Below are 17241 nucleotides of genomic sequence, written 5' to 3' on the forward strand. Positions count from 1 at the left end.
CCAATCCCCTGGGATCGAACCCACAACCTTGCGTTGTTATATCCAACAACAAACAAAACGACAGACAATCCAGTCTATGAAAATAAATATTAATTAATATTTATGGAGAGCATGAAACATTTTAACAACAATGTAGAGATAATTAAGATAATTAATGTAGAGATAATTAACAATCGTACATCACAGGTAATGACACACAACACGAAACAATCAGTGCTATGAAGGTACTGTAAATATAACAAAAACAATAGTGGAAGAGGTAAATAGGGCTTTAAATACAGAGCTGCCAGCTTTCTATGCCACATTTAGAACCACAGGTGGCACAGAAACCTGTTAAATACAACAAATAAAACATATAGATATTTTGCTCTTCTGTCTCAGTTATGTAGCAACGGAGGCCATAGAGATGAGATGCGTAAGCCATACACATACGGTCTGTTATTGGCGTAGATGGCGGCGTGTGAACATCGCGAGGCTCAGCGTCTCTCCAGTTTTAGCAATTATATAGTGTTTTTCTTGCTCATCTCGGGCCTGTTCGTTCAGAACAGTTGTGCATTCATATCGTACACCCGGCATGAGCTTTTGGATATCGGTTTGCGCATTCCCGGAAGTTATATCAGCAACATTCAACTCGTTCCTAAGATCGCCAAAACACCCGATGCTACGCACTCCACACGGCCGGGCGGAAGTGCTCGCCGGCGGCGTCGAGATCATAAACAAAGGCGGTGGGAGCGCGGAGGGCTAAGAGCTAGGCTAAAGCTAACACCACACCGGCTCTTTTTACCCAGCATTTTCCTTGCTAATGTACGATCATTAGTGAACAAAATGGATGAGATTCGACTTCGCATCATCAACAACAAAAGACTTTTGAACTGCAATGTCATAATCTTCACGGAAACATGGCTACACAGCGGCATACCAGAGAACGCTATTGAGTTAGCGGGCTACAACACACACCGGGCGGATAGAACAGCAGAGGAATCCGGTAAGACAAGAGGAGGTGCATTGTGCATTTATGTCAATAAAGCTTGGTGTACGAACTCTGTCATTGTCGGAAGACACTGCTCGGCTAACCTTGAGTTTCTCATGGTTAAATGTAGACCATTTTATCTGCCACAGGAATTCACTTCCACCATTATAACGGCAGCTTATATTCCACCTGATGCTGATGCCAAGCTTGCCATGAAATAACTTCATGCAGCCATCAGTAAACAACAGACTACTCACCCGTAGGCTGCATTTATTGTTGCGGGAGATTTTAATCACTCTAACTTAAAAACAGTGCTCCCTAAATTTCACCAGCATGTTTCCTGCCACACAAGAGGAAACAAAACTTTGGATCATGTCTATACAAACCTGGCTGAAGCTTACACTGCGACCCCCCTCCCCCACCTGGGTCAATCTGATCACCTTTCTTTGTTCCTCACCCCCAAGTATTCACCTCTCATTAATCGTGTGAAGCCATCAGTGAAGACCATCAAGGTGTGGCCTGCGGGGGCAGACTTTACACTCCAGGAAAGGTTTCTACACACAGACTGGAGTATGTTTGCTTCTCAGGCCACCAGTGGCTCTCACACGGACATAGACAGCTACACCTCCTCTGTATTGGACTACATCAATACCACCATTGATAATGTCACAGCTCAAAAGCAGATCACCATATACCCAAATCAGAAGCCATGGATGAACAAGGAAGTGCGCCTCCTGTTGAAAGCACGCATAACCGCCTTCAGATCAGGTGATGCACAGGCTATTGGTACATAGCCTATAGTACTTCCAGGGCAAATCTGAAGAGGGGCATCAAAAAGGCCAAGCACTGCTACAAGCTGAAGCTAGAGGAGCATTTTACCAATTCTGACCCTCGACGCATGTGTCAGGGCATCCAGGCCATTAGTAACTACAAACCCAACCACTCCATCCCCATAGCCACAGATGCTGCCTTTCTGAACGAGCTTAATGACTTTTATGCACGCTTTGAGAGAGACAATAAGGAACCCGCCACCAGACTCACACCTTCTATTGACCACCCAATCATCACACTAAACTCCACAGATGTTTACACTGCACTAAGCCGGATAAATGCACACAAGGCTGCTGGTCCTGATGGCATCCCTGGTCGCGTACTCAGGGCATGTGCGGAGCAGCTCGCTGGGGTCTTCACGGATATCTTCAACCTGTCCCTCGCCCAAGCTGTGGTTCCAGCATGTTTCAAATCCACCTCAATTGTGCCCATTCCAAAACATTCCAGCCCGACATACCTGAATGACTACCGTCCTGTAGCACTCACATCCATTGTTATGAAGTGCTTTGAGCGGCTGGTCTTGTCACAACTAAAAGACTCTTTACCATCCACACTGGACCCATACCAATTTGCCTACCGTAGCAACAGGAGCACAGATCATGCGGTGTCCATGGCGCTGCACTCCGTGCTCACACATCTGGATAATAAGGACACTTATGCACGCATGCTGTTTGTAGACTTCAGCTCTGCATTCAATACCGTCATCCCTTCCAAGCTAATCATCAAACTTGGAAACCTAGGCATTAAAAATTCAACCTGCAACTGGATTATGGACTTCCTGACGAACAGGCCTCAGCTTGTTAGGTTATACCACATCTGCTCCACCACCATCACCCTCAACACTGGTGTACCACAGGGCTGCGTACTGAGCCCCTTTCTCTACTCTCTTTTCACACTCGACTGCAGGCCTGTGAATGGACCTAACTTCTTTATCAAGTTCGCAGACGATACAACAGTGATTGGTCTCATCAGCAACAACGATGAGACTGCTTACAGGGAGGAGGTACGGCACCTGGCCACATGGTGCTCAAACAACAACCTGCTCCTTAACACCTCCAAGACAAAGGAAATCATTGTGGACTTCAGGAAGGCGAAAGGAGGCACACACGATCCCATCCACATTAATTCCTGGACACACCTGGACCTCATCACTTCCTGTTTGCTGAGAGAGCGTGGTTTGAGACAGAGCTCCGTCAAACTTTTTCTAAATATATCGTTTATTCCTGTTATTTCTTAATATTTATATTGTAAATTGATAACTCACAGAGGGTTAAACCTATCCTTAAGTGTATCCCATACCAAATATCGTCATATAACGCACAGATAGATTTGTTTTATACGATCATTCGCTATTAGCACTCAGGCTGTTAGCATTCCCAGCCTTTAGTTTCTGAATATTGCCTTTACTGCTTAACTCACTGTTCTCATTATGACACCACTAATGGCTTATGATTCAGATATGTGTTTATCGTTACCTTTGAGTGCAGATGATGAATCTTTCTTCGCACTTCAGTCAGAACTGGAAGTATTGGAGAAGCAGATCCACGATCTACTCGAGAGGCAAACACGTCTGCGAGAACGTAAAACGGCGATGGAAACATCCCGGGCTGACGCTCGCAAAGCTGCGGTAAGTGTTCGACGTGATTGTAATACTCCTATCACTTCTACTCCGTGTGTTTCTATGCACAGAGCCCAGGCTTCAAGATCACGACGAGCCGAAATGAACTTCACTCCTGCACCTGCACACACACGGCGGAAGGCGAAATCCAGGACCGGAGCGATGACCTCTCCCCGACCGCCGCGACCGGTCTTCGAGATTTCTACGAGAAATCGCTTTGCCGCCCTCTGCGAGACGAAATCCAACGCTGTGGTCATCGGAGACTCAATCGTCCGGAACGTACGCGCCTCCTTCAATGAAGGTAAGGTGCGCACTCACTGTTTTCCTGGCGCCCGTGTTCTCGATGTGTCTGCGCAGGTAACTGCGATTCTGAAGGAGGATGCAAGAGTAGGAGCCGTAGTTCTGCACGCGGGGGTGAATGATGTGAGAATGCGGCAGTTGGAGATCCTGAAGAGGGACTTCAGGAGTCTGGTCGATACTGTTCGCAACGCATCGCCCACGGCGAGGATCATCGTATCAGGGCCGCTTCCAACTTACCGACGAGGGAACGAAAAGTTCAGTAGACTATTTATGCTTAATAATTGGTTAATGTCATGGTGTATTGAACAGAAGCTGCTCTTTGTAAATAATTTTGATCTGTTCTGGGAGTGACCTAGGCTTTTCCGCCCCGACGGGCTGCACCCCAGCAGCATTGGAGCGGAAATTCTGTCTGACAACATCTCAAAGACGCTACGCACCATTTGACTAGTAAGTACAAATTTTAACTACAGTCTGTGTTCTTCTCACCCAACTGTTAAGAATGTTACTGCTTTCAAATGCATAGAGACTGTGTCTGTCCCCCGAATAATACAACCAAATAATAATTTATTTAAAAGTCAGAGAAAAAATCTTATCATGATTAAACCAAAAGACAATATATTTAATGAGCAAAACCAATGCCTAAAGTTTGGGCTACTTAATATTAGATCACTAAATCCAAAAGCAGTTATTGTAAATGAAATGATCACAGACAACAGTTTTGATATACTTTGCCTCACTGAAACCTGGCTTAAGCCAAATGATTATTTTGGTCTAAATGAGTCTACTCCTCCAAGCTACGGTTATATTCATGAGCCACGTCCGGTTGGTCGAGGTGGTGGTGTCGCAACAATCTTTAGAGACTTTCTTACCGTTACTCGGAGAACAATGCATACATTTAAATCATTTGAAATGCTTGCGTTGAACATAACAGTTCCAAACAAAAGTAAAAAATCATTGATCTCTCTTACATTGGTTACTGTGTATAGACCCCCTGGGCCTTACACTAATTTTCTGATAGAGTTCGCAGACTTCTTATCGGATCTATTGGTTAACGTCGATAAAGTACTGATTGTTGGAGATTTTAATATCCACGTAGACAGTGCTAACGATCCATTAGCTGTGGCGTTTAAAGAACTACTAGACTCTTGTGGTGTAACACAATACATCAATAGACCTACTCATCGCCTTAATCATACCCTAGACTTGATTATATCTCACGGAGCCGATCTAACCAATATCGATATTATACCTCAAAGCGACGATGTTTCCGATCAACATCTTATAATATGTACACTGCGCACTGCAGAAATCAGTTGTATATCTTGTTATCGACAAGGTAGAACAATCACCTCAACTACTAAAGATAGTTTCGTAAAGAACTTGCCAGATCTGACTTCTCTAATAACCTTTCCAACGAATATAAAATTGCTCGATGACATGACCAGCAACATGGGCACTATTTTCTCTAATACATTAGAAGCGGTCGCACCTATGAAGTCAAAAAGGATAAATGAAAAGAACATAGCACCATGGTATGATAACACCACTCGCGCCCTAAAAAGAGAAACGCTTAAACTGGAGCGAAAATGGAAACAAACCCAATTAGAGGTCTTTAAAATTGCATGGAAAGAGAGTGCAAGCTGTTACAAAAAGGCACTAAAAGCAGCAAAAGCCGAGCACTTCCGTAACCTCATAGAAAATAACAAAAACAATCCAAGGTTTTTATTTAGTACAATTGCTAAATTAACAAACAAACAGACTCCACCTGACCTGGGTATTCCGCCGCACCTTGGTAGCAATGAATTCATGAATTTTTTTACCGAGAAAATCGAAATAATACGAGACAACATAGCTAAAACCAAACCTCCAAGTTTGTCGGAAGAATTAGTTTCAACCGTCACCCAAAAAGAAAAGCTAGAGTGTTTTTCTCCTATAAATCAGGAAGATTTAATTAAAATTATTGCAACATCCAAACCGACGACATGCTTATTAGACCCCATTCCGACTACTTTATTAAAAGAGTTACTACCTGCTGTAATTGAGCCCATTTGTAACATAATCAACTCGTCTATTAATCTAGGACATGTCCCAGGACCCTTTAAACTGGCTGTAATTAAGCCTCTTATCAAAAAACCAAATTTAGACCCAAATGAACTTGGAAGCTATAGACCGATTTCAAATCTCCCGTACTTGTCTAAAATACTAGAAAAAGTAGTGTCAACTCAACTGTGTACCTTCCTACAAAATAATGACATGCACGGAAAGTTTCAGTCTGGCTTTAGACCGCATCACAGCACTGAAACTGCGCTCGTTAGAATTACAAATGACCTTCTTATTGCTTCAGATAAAGGAAACATCTCACTCTTAGTCCTGCTTGACCTTAGTGCTGCTTTCGATACTGTAGACCATAAAATACTACTAGATCGTTTACACCATTATATCGGTATTCAGGGACAGGCACTGCAATGGTTCAGATCTTACTTAACAGACCGATATCAATACGTCCATTTAAATGGGAAATCGTCAAATCTTAAGCAAGTCAATTATGGATTACCTCAGGGATCGGTTTTAGGACCCTTGCTTTTCTCCATATACATGCTGCCCCTCGGCAACATTATTAGAAAACATGGAATTAGCTTCCACTGTTATGCAGATGATACTCAGCTATATATCTCATCAAGACCAGATGATTCCTTTAAGCTATCCAAACTGGCAGAGTGCATCGAGGACATAAAACATTGGATGACTAGTAATTTCCTCCTTTTAAACTCTAGCAAAACAGAAATATTACTTATAGCACCAAAATTAAGTAAACCGAATATCTCCGATTACAGCCTGCAAATTGAAAGCTGCACTGTTACTCCAACAAATACAGTTAAAGACCTAGGCGTTATATTAGACGGCAACCTGTCATTTAAAAATCACATCTCAAATATCACAAAAACAGCCTTCTTCCACCTTAGAAATGTTGCCAAATTACGAAATAGTTTATGTGTTGCAGACGAAGAAAAGCTTATTCATGCATTTGTGACCTCACGGCTTGACTATTGTAATGCTCTACTTAGTGGTTGTCCTGTATCATCGATAAACAAACTACAGTTAGTTCAGAATGCAGCTGCCAGAGTTCTTACTAGGTCAAGAAAATACGATCACATAACCCCAGTTTTATCATCGCTTCACTGGCTACCCATTAAGTATCGCATTGATTTTAAAATTATTTTAATTACTTACAAAGCCCTGAACGGTTTAGCACCTACTTACTTAACCGAGCTTTTATCACGTTACAACCCATCACGCTCGCTGAGATCTCAAAACTTAGGACTTTTGACAATACCTAGAATAACAAAATCCACCAAAGGTGGACGAGCTTTCTCATACGTAGCACCTAAACTCTGGAATAGCCTTCCTGATACTATTCGAGGGTCAGACACACTCTCCCAATTTAAATCTAGATTAAAGACACATCTTTTCAGCCAAGCTTTCACTTAATGCATAGTTAATGAACAGCAGCTACGCTAATTATTCTCTTTATTCTCTTTCCGCCTCTGCCTCGGGATGCCCATCCCGAGGTAGGAAGAAGTTCCACCATGACCAGACGACCGACAGATGCCCATCCCCATGCCCATCCCGAGGTAGGAAGAAGTTCCACCATGTCCAGATGACCGACAGATGCCCATCCCCAATTTGAGATTACACCAGATACAGCTGCAGACTGACTGACCATCACAGCTCCATCTAAGGCAATTCCACCAGCTGCCAAGAGAAATATGACCATCGGACCATCCCAGCTCAGACCACTACATCCCCAACCAAGAGCAAAGACGGACTATTTGTCTTATTAATGCTGAAGTTACAATATTTGGTATTAAATGCTAAACTAAAATCACATGTCACCAGTCTGAGTGCAGCTATGACACGTCAGAGGGGATCTGGCCCTCCCGGTTGAGCCTGGTTTCTCCCGAGGTTTTTTTCTCCATTAATCAATCATTGGAGTTTGGGTTCCTCGCCACAGCAGGGCAGTGTTGGCCTGCTCACCGGGAGACTGCATTCATTCATTTATTTATTTATTTATTTAGAAATTAGATGTTATTTATTAGAATGAACTTACTCGTTGTATAAATACCATGCACTGTGCTGTGTTTTAACTGTTCTGTTTTTCCTGTTTGCCCCTGTAAAGCTGCTTTGAAACAATACACATTGTGAAAAGCGCTATATAAATAAACTTGAAACTTGAATTAACGGGACGGCTGTTGAACGTGTTTCCAGTTTTAAGTTTCTGGGGACCCATATTTCGGAGGACCTGTCCTGGACCACCAACACCTCATGCATGGTCAAGAAGGCTCACCAGCGTCTCTTCTTTCTGAGGACACTGAAGAAGAACCAACCATCTTCAACTATCCTGGTGAACTTCTATCACTGCACGATAGAGAGCATCCTGACCAACTGTGTCACAGTCTGGTACGGGAACTGTTCTGTTGCTGAGCGCAAGGCACTGCAGCGGGTGGTGAAAACAGCCCAGCGCATCACAGGAACTACACTCCCTTCCATTGAGGACATCCAAAAGAAACAGCTCGCAGCATTATAAAGGACTCCTCTCACGCCGCTCATAGACTGTTTACTCTCCTGCCTTCCGGTAGGCGCTTCAGGTGCCTCCGGACAAGAACCAGCAGACTAGGAAACAGCTTTTTTCCCAGAACTGTTTCACTATTGAACTCTGCTCCCCACTGATTCCACTACCCCTCATAACATGACTGAACTGTACTCACCAGTACTTCATGTTATCTGCTCTACCGGACTGTTTACACACATATAGCATCATTTGCACTCTATACTGCTCACTTGCACACCAGGAATATTACACTGAATGTGTCATGGTTTCACCTCTCCTTGTCAGGTATTTCTTGGTTTAGAGATGGAATCATACAGAATCCTTTGTTTCATGTGGGGAGAGATGTTTTTGACCTTGTGGCCTTCCATACTCACCCCAAGTCGCGTCATCCCCCTCCTGTTTCCTAGTTTGTGTTAATTAGCTTTCCTTGATTGTTTATCCCCTGCACCTGTTCCCTCTTGGTTCCTTCTCCCTGGTTCATTGTGTGTACTTGTGATCTTTGCTCTGTATGTACTTCGTAGTCCTAGCTTTTCATGTACCTTAGAGGCTTTCTTGAACCTTTATCTAGTTTTTTGAGTTATTGCCTGTCCTCATTGTTTCTGCTTCTCATTGTTCCTGTTTTATCCTAGAAAGTGTTAAATTCAGTTTATGTAAAGTTTAGTTCAGTTTAGTGTCAGTCAGTCCTCTCTAGTTAATCTTGTTTGTTCATTTTTACCCCATCGTGGGTCTTTGTTTTGCTTTTCTAATAAAGTTTTTGTTATTCTCATCTGCACTGCTGCCTTGCGCTTGGGTTCTTCTGTGCTTACCCTGACAGAATGCTCAATTGAACTAATGGACTACTCTCATAACTGCATTACCTCATCTACTGCACTGTAACTTTCATAACTGCATTACCTCGTCTACTGCACTGTAACTTCAATAACTGCACCAACTTCTCTACTGTACTGTAACTCATCTATTGCATTACTGCATCTATTGCATAACTAACTGCATCTACTCATCTATTGCACTATAACTTCAATAACTGCATTAACGCATCTACTGTACTGTAACCTTAATAACCGCATTAACGCATCTACTGCACTGTAACTTCAATAACTGCACTAACTCATCTAATGCACTGTAACCTTAATAACCGCATTAACGCATCTACTGCACTGTAACTTCAATAACTGCACTAACTCATCTACTGCAATGTAACCTTAATAACTGCATTAACGCATCTACTGTACTGTAACCTTAATAACCGCATTAACGCATCTACTGTACTGTAACCTTAATAACCGCATTAACGCATCTACTGCACTGTAACTTCAATAACTGCACTAACTCATCTACTGCACTGTAACCTTAATAACCGCATTAACGCATCTACTGCACTGTAACTTCAATAACTGCACTAACTCATCTACTGCAATGTAACCTTAATAACCGCATTAACGCATCTACTGCACTGTAACTTCAATAACTGCATCTACTCATGTATTGCACTATAACTTCAATAACTGCATTAACTCATGTACTGCATCGTACCTTTAATAACCGCATCAACTCATCTACTGCACTGTAACTTTAATAGCTAATGTCTGTAACTAATGCACACTCAAGTCACTTGCACTATTGTATAGTCTATATTGTTATCTGTTCATAACCACCTGTACATTAATGTTCACAGTATATAGCCTTCTGTTTATATTGTTCATAGTACATACCGACTGTCATATTTTCATAGTACATAACCATTGTATAGTATTTTCCTAATATTGTATTCTGTATTTATTCACACTGTATATCCTGCACTTGCTAATTGCACTTCTGGTTTCGTTACACTGTACTTGTATATGTGTAATGACTATAAAGTTGAATCTAATCTAATCTAATCTAAAAAATACTTGGAGAATTTTTCACAAGTCCACACCACACCAAGGCATTCTTTCTCAATCTGAGCATATTTTGTTTCAGCGTTGGTTAACGTACGAAAGCAGTAAGCTACAGGTCCCATGCATCCATCACGCTGCCGCTGGAAGAGAACTCCTCCGAGTCCATAGCTGCTGGCATCAGCACTTACGATGGTAGGTTTGTTCACATCGAAGTAGGAAAGAATTGGTGCTTCAGTCATGAGCTGCTTAACTCTTGTAAGTGCTTGTTCCTGTGCATGACTCCAGGTCCAGACCGTATCAGTCTTCAGTAGATCATTTAGTGGGCGGGTTATCTCAGCAAGGTTTGGTAGATATCGACCTAGAAAGTGAACCATTCCCAAGACTCTCTTCACCTCGGTCACATTCTGTGGGGATGGAGTTTACCTGAACACAAGAAAAAAGTGGTTCAGGAAGAATTAGACGCTATGCTAGATATGGGAGTAATAGAGGAGTCCAACAGTGACTGGGCCAGCCCGATAGTTTTGGTTCCCAAAACCGACGGCTCGGACCGATTCTGTGTGGACTATCGCAAGGTGAATGCTGTGTCGAAATTCGATGCATATCCAATGCCGCGGATTGACGAGATACTTGATCGGCTAGGTGCAGCTCATTTTTATTCGACGTTGGATTTGACAAAAGGATACTGGCACATATTGGGGTAAAAAACAACTTTCACTACGCCGTTTGGATTACACCAATGTGTCACACTTCTGTTCATTTTATTCGAAGCCTTCTGGCTTTACAACCCTTAAGTTCCAGGTGGTCCACAGACCGGGGACCCAGATGGTAGTAGCCGACTTCCTCTCCAGGAGGGGTGGGGCCCCGGCCTGAGTTGGGCGGTGGGGGTATGTGGCAAGGGGGTCGTGGTCTAGCGGAGTCTGGAGAGAGAGAGACAAGAAATCGGCGGGAAATAAGTAGATCAAAGACCGATTGTAAACACCTGTCTGTATTTACAGTGATTGGCGAGAAGAGGATAAAAGCCAGCACGAGGGGAGAGTCGACTGAGCGAGTTTGGCTTCGTAGAAGGAGGCGATTGTGAGACCAAGACCGAAACCGAAACCCAATGATTACGAATGTGTCGAGAGGACACTATTAAATATTATTTACATTTACTTTGTTTTGTTTTGTGAGCAATAAAAGCTACTTACCAGCCACGCAGACCCTGTCTCCTTCCTTCAGTGACAAGAACCCCTTTACACTGATGTTTGCGAAATTCCAGGTAATTACCTACCACAACCCTCTCCGCTACCTGGAAACGGTCAATCATGGAGCAGTGGTGCATCGTTGGGCTGCACAATTAGCGGAATTTAACTTTGAAGTTTGTTACAAGCCCGGCAAACAGAACAGGAATGCTGATGCTCTTTTCAGGATTCCCCTTGAGCATGGAACACTGAGAAAGACTTTATTCGGTTGACCTCAGACGAAGTATGAGCTACCTGTGGCCAGGTGAAGGAGGTGAAGAAGTTGACAAGTCCTTGGCCCGAGTTGCCAAGCAATCAGTCATAAGGAAGGGTTTTGATGGTTATAGCTGGACATCCATCAAAGAAAAACAGCGAAGCGATCCTTCTATGGCACCTGTGTACGAAGCTGTGTTCGAAAACAAGAGGTTAGTGACACGCAGTTTCCGGGGCATGGACTACACTTTGCTTGAGAGATCAGTGGGAGGCTATGAGAATGTTCTAGTTCTTACAGACATGTTTACAAGATTTACTGTGGCAGTCCCGACTAATAATCAGACCGCACTTACTACCGCCAAAGCTCATGTGAGTTACTGGTTTGTCTGCTATGGATGCCCTGCTCGGTTGCACTCCGATCAATGGAGATGTTTTGAGGCAAGCGTAATCAAGGAGATCTGTAAGCTGTATGGAATCGGCAAGAGTCGAACCAGTCCCTGTCATCCGCAAGGAAATGCACAGAATGAACGATTCAATTGCACAATGCATGGTGATGGTGATGGCTTACAATAGCCATGTTCATTCCTCGAAAGGTTACTCTCCTTTTTATCTCATGTTTGAGCGAGATGCAAGATTGCCCATGGATGTACTGGGAGGAATGGATCTGACTGATGATGAAGTGGATGATTTGGATAAGTAGATAAAGTGCAGTGCTAATGAGTAGATTGTGGAAGTCAAGAGTTTAAGAGTCTGACTGCTTGGGGAAAGAAGCTGTCATTGCTGGTGTGGGTTCTGTGGTATCTCTTTCCTGATGGAACAGACGGTGACTCGGGTGGCTAGTGTCTCTAGTAATCCTCCTCGCTTTTTCACACACTGTCTGGTGTAAATTTCCTGGAGGGAGGGAAGCTCACCTCCGACGGTGTGGCTGGCAGTTCGTACCACTCTCTGTAGTGCTTTCCGGTTGAGAGCGGTGCTGTTACTGTACCAGGCAGCTCCTTGGTCTTGCTAATGTTGAGAGAGAGGTTGTGTTCATCACACCAACGTGACAGAGTGTGCACCTCTTCTCTGTAGGCTCTTTCATCAGCGTCAGTGATCAGACCTACCACAGTCATTATTTAGATCAATCGGAACCAGGAACTCATCAAACAACGAATGATGTACTTGTTGCATCAAAGAGTGCAGAACAGTTCTCTACTCTCAGCCAGTCTTGTCTCTTTGTTCCAAGGTTACCGCAGGATGAAGTTCATGCCGATCGTTTACACAATTATATCTGTATTCTGGGACAGGCACTGCAATGGTTCAGGTCTTACTTAACAGACAGATATCAATACGTCCATTTAAATGGGAAATCGTCAAATCTTAGGCAAGTAAATTATGGATTACCTCAGGGATCGGTTTTAGGACCCTTGCTTTTCTCCATATACATGCTGCCCCTCGGCAACATTATTAGAAAACATGGAATAAGCTTCCACTGTTATGCAGATGATACTTAGCTATATATCTCATCAAGACCAGATGATTCCTTTAAGCTTTCCAAACTGGCAGAGTGAATCGAGGACATAAAACATTGGATGACTAGTAATTTCCTCCTTTTAAACTCTAGCAAAACAGAAATATTACTTATAGCACCAAAATCAAGTAAACAGAATATCTCAGATTACAGCCTGCAAATTGAAAGCTGCACAGTTACTCCAACAAATACAGTTAAAGACCTAGGCGTTATATTAGACGGCAACCTGTCATTTAAAAATCACATCTCAAATATCACAAAAACAGCCTTCTTCCACCTTAGAAATGTTGCCAAATTACTAAATAGTTTGTGTGTTAAAACGCAGAAAAGCTTATTCATGCATTTGTGACCTCAAGACTTGACTATTGTAATGCTTTATTTAGTGGTTGTCCTGTATCATCGATAAACAAACTACAGTTAGTTCAGAATGCAGCTGCCAGAGTTCTTACTAGGTCAAGAAAATACGATCACATAACCCAAGTTTTATCATCGCTTCACTGGCTACCCATTAAGTATCGTATTGATTTTAAAATTATTTTAATTACTTACAAAGCCCTGAACGGTTTAGCACCTACTTACTTAACCGAGCTTTAACCGTAAATAAACTTGAATTGAATTGAATTGAATGCCCAGATCTGTTGGCAGAGCTGAGAATGGGAAGCGGTGACCTGACAAGAGCTGAGATGATAGAGGTGGATAAAGGACCTGCCTAGTTAACCTGCCATACTGGACTCCTCAACACCAGCCCAGTTCTACTGACAGGTAATGTTTTCCACTGGGATTGTAAACCTCACTCAAGAATGTGAACTGACATGAGTGAACTAATTGTAAAATACATTTGAGTGTACTAAGTATTAGCTGTACATCATTTAGAATTGTTGTTTTCCCATTTACACTTTATTTGAGTGTTATTGTGGGGAGAAAAGAAACAGTTGTTACACCCTCGTGAGTTTTTGTTTTGTATTTATTATTAAAGTCTTGTGTTAACCCCTTACCCGCTGTTTATACCTGGGTTCTCTGTCCTTGTTCCCTCACCAATCACAACAGTGTTTATGTCCATGGATATTTAGGAGAAATGAATATAAAGGCCCTGCACTAATCACTGCTTGACAGTAATTTGTCTATAAGCACAATACATCAACCCTCATCTCTTTTAGTAATCACACCTACTCTATGCTCGTGTTTTTTTTATCTAAAGCAATTTTAGTAATCATTGAGTGTCATGGGTGGGTTTAGATTCCAAGCTCCATATCTGAAACTTCTCAGATTACAAACGTGCTGAATCACTTAGGTTGTCAAGGTACAAATGTGTTTACTGCCACTATTAAGTCTGAAAATGGGAAGAAAAAAGGTCTAGAAATGTGTTTGCAGATCCCACATGGCACTGTGGCAATGGATTATTTTGTGATTTACTGCAAACACACATTCATACTTTTCTGATGAAAAAGTGTGTGACTTCTTTAAATTTAAACTTTTACAATTCCTGTAAACTTTTAAATCTGAGCACTGGGATACTCTATTTTTAAACGTGTTACTTATAAACACTTATATTGGAGACAGCTTTTGATTGTGTACCCTACTGAAAGATCCCGGTTGTTTGAGCGTTGTGGGATTCTTAACTATTTTCTGCCCTCTATTGGTAAGATAGGAGCAATACTCGCAACAGTTCTGATTAAATTTGTTTTCAAAATAATGCTGCCTGTTCCAAACTGCAAAGAATATAAACTATAAAAAGCGTTATAAAAGTATGTGTATTTGTCGTTCTAACCTATCAATCTTCATACTATGTAGAGAGATGATTCATTGAATAATAGTTTATAGTTTATTATCATACACAGATATTACTGCGGCATTGAAAAGAGATTTATCAAGTTATTGTCAAATCAGTAACTACTACTCTTTCTGCAAGAAATGGGACTGATTATACAACATATGAATTCAGTTTTTAATTGAAAAATTGCTGCCCTCTCAAACTTGAAAAACACACATGCACAATACGGTGTACACTTTTCACCTTTAACCATTTCACAGTCTACATGTCAGTGATTAACCCAAGTTGACCTTATAATTCTGTAATTTTGTTTTAATGATCCTCAGATATACAGTTGACAGCCTGCCTAACAGCTGCTAAAAAAGTTGTGAAATGTGACACTGAAACCAAGTTCAGTCCATCAACTTTACTATCACACCACAGAAACATTCCTTGGCAGATAGCATTTGCTCAATATGGCTGTTCACAAAAATAAAGTTTCTATGCAAACAAAGTCTCGCTTGCAAGCTGAACTTAATATAGATATCCAGACAACCACCAGATTCCAGATGAGTGGCTAATGTGCTATGAGTTCTGGTTACAACCATTTCATAGATTTCAAGGAGACCATTGACAGAGCAATCGTGTGTTACAAATTTAAACTTTAGTTGTTAGGGTGACTGCTGACCAGCGTCAGTAACACGACAGGTTCATTGCACTTGTAAATGTAATATTATCCTCCCTTAAATGATCAGAATCTATAAAATCAATATAATATAGTGTCATTAATTATTTACAATAAACAATGACCAGAGTTTAACCGAACTGCAAGCAGGCCTTACCTTACATTGAAATATAATTCTCACTATCATAGACATTCATTTTTACAAGACAAGCTGGAAAGCCCCTGCCTTGACTTTGACTAAGGCTATGGTTGAATGAGGACTGGTACAGATGGTAGAACACTCAGACTAAGTTTTTATCAGTCTGATACTACAGTATCTAAGATCGCATAAAAACTGAACTCTACACATACTATCAGATAAAACCCAATACTGCAGCTGTGAATTGTAAGTGACCTGTGAACAAGATGCCTTCCCACCATTAAGAGGTGACAGTTTGAAAATAAACTTGTATATTGTATGACCAAAAAGAGAGGCTCTAACTACACATGGTGAAAACTAAAGTGAATGAACTAGAACTGGATGAGAATGTCAATTTTATTGGAGTGTATTTAACTTATCAACCACAAACGTGGTGAGCTGGTTTTAGATGATTAATGGATGACATGATTTAACACCTATTGGATTTATGGGGCACCGCATGTAACTGTATCTCAGCACACTTGGGCAGACAGAGGCCTTTTAAATAGCACACTAAAATTACCCTATTTGTGGGTGTCTTCCATACACATGCGTGGGTTTGTGTCTGTATGTTTATGTACATGTGAGTATATAGGTTACAAAACCCACAATCATGAATAAACCTATATGTGCAAAGACGCACTTTGCACATTATAATATTGTTAATAACCCACCAGCGTCACTGTTAACTGTAATCACTAATACAGTGATTAATGTAAATAATATGCACATTATATATTGTATTTACTAGCGAATATTATGATATTAAGGATGATTACTGCTATTGTGTTCATATTGTAATGCTGCAATCAAACAATCGACAGCCTCTGGTTGACAATCCATATTTATTTCAGCTAATTTCCATTAGTGTGCATCGTATTGAGAAAAATTGCAATAATACCATGTATTATAGTATCATATGATAAATACCACAATACAGTTGAAAGAAAAAGTATGTGAACCCTTTGGGCTTACTTGGATTTCTTCATAAATTGGTCATAAAATGTGTTCTGATCTTCATCTAGTCACAACAATAGAGAAACACAGTCTGCTCATTTCGCGTGGCGGTGTGCACGACATTTTTTGTGACTCGAGCGAACAGTTCGCGCGGCGCCGCAGTCAACATGAAAGCTTTGAAGAGATTTTGGCTGAACATGTACGCCTGTACAGACATCTTTAATAATTTAGTCTGTTTTATATTGTATTCAGAATAAAAACAATATTTATAAACATTGCTCTTCTCATTTTACAAAACAAAGACATCCAATAGGTTAATCTATGGCAATGTACATTCAGCAGTCCCTCACCAACAATATGTAGAAATGTGTCTGCATTATGCACAGAAATGAAAGAGTGAACAAAAAGTTTTTGATGTAAAAATTTATTAAATAAACAAACAATAGTTTGAAATGCATTTCCCCGTCCATCACACACATCTGCTTCACAAGAGCGATGTATTATACATCTCCACGTTTTG

At 41.4% G+C, this 17241-nt stretch overlaps 2 protein-coding genes across 3 annotated transcripts; both read left to right on the forward strand.

Moving 5' to 3' along the window:
- The first annotated feature begins 450 nt into the window (after positions 1-450).
- Positions 451-9100, forward strand: LOC130427002 (uncharacterized). 2 transcript variants are annotated; one of them, XM_056754053.1, is made up of 3 exons: positions 451-985; positions 3289-3428; positions 3491-9100. In XM_056754053.1, the coding sequence occupies exons 1-3, from the start codon at positions 451-453 to the stop codon at positions 3716-3718; spliced, it is 903 nt and encodes a 300-aa protein (XP_056610031.1). In that variant the 3' UTR covers positions 3719-9100. The 2 variants fall into 2 exon arrangements, with proteins under 2 accessions (XP_056610031.1, XP_056610023.1); XM_056754045.1 differs by having other exon boundaries at positions 3289-9100.
- Positions 977-9100, forward strand: LOC130427021 (uncharacterized). Its single transcript, XM_056754054.1, has 2 exons — positions 977-2605; positions 2708-9100. The coding sequence occupies exons 1-2, from the start codon at positions 1869-1871 to the stop codon at positions 3036-3038; spliced, it is 1068 nt and encodes a 355-aa protein (XP_056610032.1). The 5' UTR covers positions 977-1868; the 3' UTR covers positions 3039-9100.
- Positions 9101-17241: the final 8141 nt, after the last annotated feature.

The sequence above is a fragment of the Triplophysa dalaica genome, chromosome 1 (assembly GCF_015846415.1).
Source record: "Triplophysa dalaica isolate WHDGS20190420 chromosome 1, ASM1584641v1, whole genome shotgun sequence".
Lineage (NCBI taxonomy): Eukaryota > Metazoa > Chordata > Actinopteri > Cypriniformes > Nemacheilidae > Triplophysa > Triplophysa dalaica.

Excerpts from the sequence above, each read along its gene's own strand:
- LOC130427002 (XM_056754045.1), top strand. The coding sequence starts at position 451 with ATGGCGGCGTGTGAACATCGCGAGGCTCAGCGTCTCTCCAGTTTTAGC. Across the intron at positions 986-3,288 it reads TAGAACAGCAGAGGAATCCG|ATGATGAATCTTTCTTCGCA; the intron begins GTAAGACAAGAG and ends CTTTGAGTGCAG.
- LOC130427021 (XM_056754054.1), top strand. The coding sequence starts at position 1,869 with ATGTGTCAGGGCATCCAGGCCATTAGTAACTACAAACCCAACCACTCC. Across the intron at positions 2,606-2,707 it reads AACAGGCCTCAGCTTGTTAG|GCCTGTGAATGGACCTAACT; the intron begins GTTATACCACAT and ends ACTCGACTGCAG.